At 62.7% G+C, this 8510-nt stretch overlaps 1 protein-coding gene across 2 annotated transcripts; it reads left to right on the forward strand.

Moving 5' to 3' along the window:
* Positions 1-1151: 1151 nt before the first annotated feature.
* On the forward strand, positions 1152-7148 carry LOC109281021 (hypothetical protein). Of its 2 annotated transcripts, none has more exons than XM_019478908.2 (2): positions 1152-4101; positions 4890-7148. In XM_019478908.2, the coding sequence occupies exon 1, from the start codon at positions 1408-1410 to the stop codon at positions 2416-2418; it is 1011 nt and encodes a 336-aa protein (XP_019334453.2). In that variant the 5' UTR covers positions 1152-1407; the 3' UTR covers positions 2419-4101; positions 4890-7148. The 2 variants fall into 2 exon arrangements, with proteins under 2 accessions (XP_019334453.2, XP_019334454.2); XM_019478909.2 differs by having other exon boundaries at positions 5354-7148.
* The last annotated feature ends 1362 nt before the right edge of the window (positions 7149-8510 follow it).

The raw sequence follows: 8510 nt of genomic DNA on the forward strand, positions 1-8510 counted from the left end.
TGAGGTCTAGCACATGGCTGGTATGCAGCGCTGTGAAGCCAGTCGGCCCCATACCAGGGCAGAGGGTCATTATGGACGTGGCTGGGTCTGTGGGGGGAGCTTGGGCAGGGGAGTGGGGTGAGGCTGGGCCAGGGGGCTGTTAACTGGGGTGGGGGGCCGAGCACAGCCTGGATGTCAGACCCCACTCTGCAGATCCAGGGCACTGACACCTGTGCCAGCCCCAAGAGAGGCGCCTGGTGCCCTGCCTCCAGGCTGGTGGGGAAAGGGCTACCCCACTTTGCAGCCAGGGCTCCCAGCAAGGCAGCATCAGACCCAGCTGTGGCCCCATTCATTCATTCATTCATTCATTCATTCCCAAGCATGGGGAAGTTGGGGGTCACCAGCTGTGGGGGGGCAGGAGGGCCTGGCTATGGGGAGCAACCCAACACCCTCAGTCCAGTCTGGAGGGGGGTCCAGGCTGCAGCAGGAGCTGCTGGAAGAGCTGGCTGTGGGAGGGAGGAGGCCTTGCACACACCTGTGTCTCTGCATCCCCATGCAGGGGTGTGAGATGTGTATGCATGCACACACACACACACACACACAGATCCCTGCTGTGGGCAAATGTAGATCCAGGTCCTGCCAAACCTAGGGCTTTTGGTGGTGACAGGCGCACCCAAGCCAGCACGCTCCCACTGACTTGTGCACGCACACACGTGCCAACAGGCTGCATACATGGCAGTCGCACGGGTCTGTGCGCACACTGGCGCTGGTATGCCGTGCCACTGCGCAGAAGCACGTGTGCACCGTCTATGCCTGCTGAGGTGCTGCTCATGCACATGGGGTCTGGCTGTACACAGGCGTGTGTGTGTGCACATCCACCATCCACGCCCTGCTCTTTGCTGGGCATGCACAGCACACAGCATGCGGCGTACGTCCCCAGGCTGCCTGGATGCCCAGCAGAGGAGGTTGCCCACTCCGGTCAGCGCCCAAGGGCAGCTCCTGGGCACCCTGCCTGCTCCTTGCCTCCCTCCCTGCCCCAGCCCATCCTCGCCCCCCCCAGCCCTGCCAAGCTCGGCAGACCCGAGCCCCTCGTCTCTCATCACCTCCCGGAGGAACAAAGAGGACCTCTGACCCCGCCGCCCCCCCCAGTGCCCAGAGGCCTCGGCCAGGAATCCATTTGTGGCTCAGCCCTGCCGTTTGAAGTCTCCGGCCGGCTGGGAGGTTTTAATTGCAGCTGGTGGTTTCCTGTTGCACCGAGGAATTTATAGAGCCGGGGCGGCTTCCAGGGTGCGGGGCACCACAGGCCTGGGGCTCAAACAAGGTATGCAGGGGGCCCCCCCCGGACAGGCTGGGCCTTGGAGAGCAAGCTGGCTGAGGGGCAATGGGGGGTGACGGGGAGCTCCCTGCTTCTGCCTCCGAGCCCAGGAGATGCTGAGCGGCCGCGGGGAGACACGCAGCAGCTGTAGCAGCTCTGAGCCATGCGCGGCTATTCGCATGGGCTCAAGGCGGGGGCTCACCGGGCCGGGGAGGAGGCTGGCTGGTGAAACCCCCCTGGAGTCACAGCTGCACAGCCCCAAGGGTGCCCAGTATGGGGCTGGGGTGCCGGAGAGCTGGGCTCTGCCACAGACCACCTGGGTGACCTTGGGCAAGTCCCTTTGTTCCAGCTGTGCAGGGGCCAAGCCAGGCTTTATTTTGGGAGCAGGGGCATGTGGCAGGCGGCATGGGTGTGTGCAGCCCCTCGCAGGGAGCCCCACCTCGCCACCGCTCTCCTCCCGGCTGCTTTCCGGTGAGCACTCCCCTCGTCTCTATCTGGGTTCCCGCGCGCTCGGCCTTGCCCTGGCAGGCTCAGCCTCTCCCTGCCGAAGCAGGAGGAGATACGCCTTGCACCTTGCACAGGCATGCATACGTACAGACACTCACCCGCCTTGCACATGCATGCACACCCACCTTGCACACATGCACATAACTTGTGCATGCACACATCTCACACACTCAGGCATACTCCTTGCAGTAATATGCACACACACACTCACATGTGCCCACTCACACGCACCTTGTGCACACACACACACCCATACTTGTACACACTTGCCTGCCCACTCAGGCATATCTTGCATGCACATGCTCACACACATATCTTGCACGCATGCACACGCTCCCAGTTGGGGGTGGTTACTGGGCTGGACTTGCTTCCAGCCTGGCAGATGTGACCGAGAGGGCCATACGATGGCCCCAGGAGCTGCCCGGGGTGGCACAGCTGGGGCATGGGCAGCCTGGCACTGGCCTCTGCAGATGTCATGGGTGTCACGTGCCTCCCTGACCACAGTGGCAAATTGCAGCTCCCTGCCAGCAGCCTTGGCCTCGCCAGGACACCCTCGCGGAGAGCTGGGGTGGCCCCTGGCTTGTCGGGGGCAGCTGCGTGGGAACAAGATGAGATGAGAAAGCTGCTTGTCTTTGGGCAGGGGGAGGGAGGGAAGGGAAAATGGTGGCAGGGCGTCAGGCGAGGAGAGGAACCAGAGCGGGGGGGCGGATGGAGAGACTCCTGCGCCTGGCAGCCGGAGCTGGGCTGCAGCCAGGCCAGGCTGGGGGGAGCCTGGCTGCTTTCTCTCCGGAGGCAGGCTGCGCTGGCGACAGACTGAGCTCACCAGCCCCCTCCGTCCCCGTGCTCAGCCCCTGGCGCAAGGGGGAGGAGGCCAGAGACTATTTTTGGCCCGCTGCTTCCTGGGGTCTGAGCAGCTTCAGCCCTGCCCAGGCGGTCAGCCAGCTCAAGCTGGCTCCTGCCGGTGCTGCCACCCATCTCCTGCCGGGGGTTCGACCCCCACTGGTCCCCTGCAGTGCAGGCAGTCTCTGCTGGGTACCCCAGCCTGGCAGCAAGGGTGGTGAGCGGCTCCCCATGCACGAGCCGAGACCCATGCCCCTCGCTGCTCATCCAGTTCCTACTACGGCCCAGCAGCCTCCTATTCCTAGTGGAGCCCAGCAGCTTTGGCTGGGCTAAGGCGTCTCGCCCAGCTCACCCGCTGCAGCGCCCAAAGCCTCTCCAGGACAAGAGATGTCTCCCAGACGCTGGCTCTGTCTTGCAGTTTTTCCACCCCTCCAGATTTGCAAGCCCTTGGGGCCAACTTGGGTGCCAGGGCCCCATCACAGCCCAGGGGCACCAGAGGGGCTGGCGTCGGCCCCTAAAGAGACTAGAGCAAGGGTCAGTGTGAGACGGCAGGCGGCAGACCTCGCACTCGGGCTCCCCGTTTCATGGCCTGTCACAGCAGGGAGCAGGCGCCCGAGGCTGGATCACGAGGCGCTGGAGCTGGGCCCCGGGTCTGGCTCTTTCCTCCTGTCTGCGGCGGTGCTGGCACCGAGTCACGCTGGGGATTAGTCACTTGGCGGTGCCGGGGGTGCGGGGCCTGCTCACCTCCTTGTCACAGGCAGCCAGCTGGCTCCAGCGCCTCGTGATCCAGCCTCGGGTCACGCATGGGGTCCAAGGGGGGTGGGCAGTTGCATGACCCCCCAGCCTCATGCAGGGGGAAACAAGGCTGCTGCATCCCAGGGATCCCAACGCTGAGCAGGGCACCTGCTCCCTCGGTGCACCGTGATCACTGGCAGCTCAGGTGTGACCGGCCTGAGCTAAGCTTGCCCAGCGAGGGGGCAGGAGCTGGTCTGGGGGGTAGGAGGTGGCCTGACTGGGAGTGGAGGGCCAGGATAATGCCTTGCCCAGCACGGACAGAGGAAGCCACTCCCATGCTTCAGGGTATCCACAAGCGGTCAGGGTCAGGAAGGAACCCCTGGGCTGGGACTTCCCCTTCCCTTGTAAAGCCTGCCTGGCTCTGGATTGAAGCCTGGATGGGCAGGGAGGGGGCAGGGGCCTTGTTTAATCGTGGGCAGGTGGGCAAGGCAGGGGCTGGGGCTCTCCAGAAAGGCGGTAGAAGCAGCCGCAGGAGCAGAGCTTGCTCTGCAGCTGCTGGGTGGGGGGTCTTGTGTGCACCCCCAAGGGCTGGGGGAACAGGGCAGCTAGGGCTGGGAACAGGGGTGCCTGCCCTGGCCGAGCGGGGGTCTGCGATCCTTCTGGATGCCAGGAGACCAGAACATCGTGCCAGGATGCACCAGCCTGGGACCTGCCCGATGCCACAGGTAGGGATGCAAGCTGTCTTCCCTGGTGGGGCACATGCCTTCACACCCACACCCCGAGCCCTGCATTCGGTCTGTCCCCTTGCCTGCCCTGCCGGCACTGCTGAGGGGCTGGGACATGGCAAGGCAGGGTAGACCATGAACAGCTTCAGCCCCTTGGAGACAGCCTCCACCATTCTCTGCAGCCACGAGCCCTGCCGTGAGTCTGGATGCTAGTCGAGGCGGACTTGGGCCCTGAGCACGGGCGCGTGAAGGAGCAGTGAATTATTGAAGAGCCACAGTCATGCTCTGCTCCCTGTTTCCTCCAAGCTGCACGGCTCTGTGTGCGTGTGTTTGTGTGCATGAGTACGTGTGTGTGTTTGTGTCTGTGAGTTTGCATGCATGAGTGCGTGTGTGTGTGTGGCAGACAAGGTTCCTTGGGTGAATTTGATATCTTTTATTAGACCAACCCAAATGGTTGGAGAATAGTTATTAAGCAAGCTTTCGGGTTAAAAAACCCACACGTGCATGGGCTCTGCATGCGCTGGTCGTGTGTGCGGAGGGTGCCCGTTGCTTTTGCTTCCCTTTTTGGCCCTCTGGGAAGGGCGGCTTCCTTGCTGCCCAGGCTGCGCCCCGGGGCCTGGGGAGACAGACAGCCAAGCAGGCTGGGGCAGCGACACGTGCTAGAGGGGGCTCCGGCAGTGACACTCGTGCCTGGCATGTCGTCAAACGGGCCCGTGCAGGGTTTGCTTTCCCGGTGAAACTCTCAGGCTCGTGGCCCCACTGAACTGGCAGCTTCGTATTCCCACCAGGTTCACCTTCCCCCCGTGGGGCGGAGAAGAGCTGTCAGATGTGCCCCATTTCAGGGCACAGGCTCCGCACGAGACGTCTGCCAGAAGCAGGCCGTCCATTGCAGGCACTTCCCTCCGCAGCAGCTGGGCCGGGAGACCAGGCGTGCATCCTTCCAGCCGGGGGCACAGCGCTGACCTGGCTCTTCCCCCTCCTCCGTCCCCGTTGCGTGCAGGCAGACGTGGCCTCGGAGCATCCCGGGCAAGCCCGTGCCCCTCCGGGACTTGCAGAGCCCTGGTCCAGATCGGCACGCTCCCCTGACTCGGTTGCCATGACCCTGGGCGGGGATCAGATGCAGACGTGCCCCGGCTTCTCTGGCATCTGGTCCCTCGCAGAGGCCTGCGGGCAGCTCCAGTTAAAACTGCCATGACTCGCACTATAAAACCCTGCCTGTGTGCTGACCACGGCTCCGGCCTCTCATCATCAGATGCAGCGGGGGAGCCTGCGTGGGGTAGGAAGACATTAGATATACAGTCCCGTGGCTGCAGCTGAGGTGTGCATCTCCTGGGACCGCTCCGGTAGGCCTGTCTTGAAATACAAGGACGTAGATGCAGCGCACGCACTGTCGCCCTAGTACACGCTCTCTCCACGGCACCTGCAGGCACGCGGCCTCTCCTGTCTCCCTGCTGCAGGTGTGCCTGGGTTCTTCTTGTTCCTTCCTCATCCCGGCGGTGAACCTGGACCCGGCTGGGGTGGATGCTGCTGGGACCCGGAGCTGGGTGGGTGCAGACTGCTCCTGGGAGCCCGGCAGCACCGGCCGGCCCAGGCAGCCACTAGATGGTGGCCTTACCTCGTGCAAAGGCTGCTGATGAGGCACTTGTCGGGGAGAGAAACCCCACGTGGAGAAGGGTTGGGAGGCAGAAGCCAGGTGCCTGCGGTGCTGGAGAGGTCCCGGCCGGGTTGCAGGTGGCAGGAGATGTGCAGAGCATCCTGGGGCTGAGGCTGTGTGGACCCTGGGCATCATCACCATGTTCCTTCTCCAACCCCATGGCTTGGATCCTGGGGTATGAGAGCATTGCTGCGTACCCCTCCTCCCGCTGGGAGCCTGGAGCAGGGATGGGCCCGTGCTGGGCCCAATGCTTCCTGTTGCTCCGTGCTCTGCACCTCTAGTGCAGCCTCAGCCGCTTGCTGCAGTGGGAGGGAAATTTGGCTCTGGTGGCTTCAGAGCCTCTCTGGGGAGGAGGGAGCTGGTCAGCAGGGTGGAAGGAGACCCAGGCAGCTCCTGTGTGGGGGCACTCGGGGGGCCACAGGCCTTGGTGCAAGTGGGAAGATGCAAAGCAGGTGATTACTGGACCTCTCGGGACCCAGGCAGCCCCTCCTGTTGGGGGCTTGGAGTAGCTCAAACCCCTTTGCCATTTAATTGTAGGCAAATACCCTGTTCTCTAGCACCGCAGCCATCTCCAGTCCCTTGCCCACTAGCAATGCATCGAACCCTCATCCACCATGGGGACATTTATCACAGGGTAAAGTGACTTGGCCTAGGTCACCGAGCAAGTCGGTGGCAGAGCTGGGCAGATCCTCCCTCCCTGGGAGTTGCGACGTACTCGGAGCCACTGCTGTCTCCTTCACGGCACGCAGGTCTGGAGCCGCACGCGTGTCCCTCTATGGCTAGGCCGCCGTGTGGGCTGAAAGCCATGACAAGGTGAAATTCAATCCAGGGGCTTCGGGGATGAAATCAGCTCGAGCGGTTTATATAGATTCTCCGGCCTCCGCTATTGAGTTACGGCCCGAGGAATGGCTCAGGGCCCGCACATTGTTATTCACAATCTGTGAGGCACACATCCACGCCATATAAATATTCAGCTCGGACTAATTGCTTATGGAACGGAGACCCGTGTCGGTGACACAGCAGAACCAGGCGCGCCGGGGCCAGGGACGGCAGGGACTCAGAGCCGGCCGCCGGGAGGGAGGCTGCAGACGTGCCCGCACCTTCAGGAGAGCACGGGGGAGAAGGGGGACCGCCCGCTCACTCGCCCGCCTGCCTCGTGGGAGCTCTGCACCCCAGTTTGAGGAGCCCCGAGATGAGGCCCCGGTCTGCAGCGTGCCCGGCTTCGCTCCATCTCATCCCAGCCCTGTGCCAGGCTGGTATATATATTTCATGATAACTTTCGAGACGCGCTTCAAACCCGACAAAGGACTTTGACAGTTTTAAGCATCTCTTTGATTAATACATGACCTTTTAATGCTTTTAGATTAAATTAATAAATCTTTTAAAATTTAAACCTCTTCTTCTTGCAATGTAAGGTTTTCTGCACGGCTTTTTTTTTTTTTTTTTTCCTCCCACCCCCTTCTTTTCTCTCCAGACACGGCACCCCGATAGCAGGCGTCCTGCTCGGGCAGGGCGTTCCTTCAGGTGTAGGCGTGCCGTATTCAGATGGGGCGAAGCCCTCGAGAGGGGAAGAGGTGAATCCTTATTGATTCGGATGAGGTCCCCAAAATAGCAAGAGCGTTCGAAGCCGATGCCATGGGCCAGGCAGTTCGAGAGCAAACGTGCGTGTGCAAATAGGATTTGGTCCTGCTTGTGTGCTGATGGCTCGGTGTGAATTAAACCCGTGACCCTGGGTAGGTGGGGAGGGGGCTGATATTTCCAGGTGCAAAGTTTTCCTCTCCGTCTCGCACCCCTGCCTTATTTCAGGGATGACTCACGTGCGATTAACATGCCAGGATCTTCGCAATCCCCTGGAGTTAACCCTTCACTCATCACTCGTGGAAATGAAATGTCACAACAAACCTCAGTCAAATTATGTGTTTTAATTGGGGAGTCTCGGCGAGCCTCCGGGAAGCCAACGGCGCTTGGAGATCCGTGGAGGGGAAGCCCTGCAGCCGCGCGGCTCCCTTGGAGAGGCGGAGGCAATGCGGTGCGTGGGGCAGGCTGCGGGGTGGGCGTTAGGACGCCTGGGGTCTATTCTGGGCTCTGCCACCGCCTTACCACATGAGCTTGGGCAAGTCACTTGTCTTTTCTGAGCTTGTTTCCCTTCCATCCCGTGCCTGCCTTTTTTGCTTAGACTACCAGCTGCTTGAGGATGGGGTTGGCCTTTATGATGTGTGTGTACAGCTCCTAGCGCCAAGGTGGGGAGACCCGGACAGCTGTCTCGGACCCTGCCAGACCCCCGGGAGGCTGCCGGCGGTCCCAGGAAACGCTGCTTTCCCTGGGTTACCGAGACACTGATGGGGAGAGCAAAAGCTCGGCCTGGGTGCCCAAAACCCGGCCCACCCCTGCCCCAGAGGCACAGCCAGCACCCCCAAGACTGCCCTCAAAACATGGGCCGTGCTCCCCAAAAGGGCACCTCCTGCACCCGCCCTTTGCAGCGCAACCCAGACGCTGGGAGCGCTCGGGGAGGGAGCCGTGGGGGGCCGTGCCTATGCACCCCCACACCTCCCTGCGTCACCCCCAGCTTGCCCTCTCCCGGCCCTGCCCAGCCGCGTGCGCAGCGGGCCGGGCGGCGCCGGCAGGGGGCGCTGCGGGCCGCGCCGGCGGCCGAGGGGGGGGGAGCCGGCGGCGCGGACTACAAGCCCCATGATGCCCCGCGCCCGCCGTCTCCCCGGGGCTCCGGAGGCCGCTCCCGCCGCTGTCAGGCGGAGGG

This window comes from Alligator mississippiensis, chromosome 6 (genome assembly GCF_030867095.1).
Source record: "Alligator mississippiensis isolate rAllMis1 chromosome 6, rAllMis1, whole genome shotgun sequence".
Classification (NCBI taxonomy): Eukaryota; Metazoa; Chordata; order Crocodylia; family Alligatoridae; genus Alligator; species Alligator mississippiensis.

Excerpts from the sequence above, each read along its gene's own strand:
- LOC109281021 (XM_019478908.2), top strand. The coding sequence starts at position 1,408 with ATGCTGAGCGGCCGCGGGGAGACACGCAGCAGCTGTAGCAGCTCTGAG.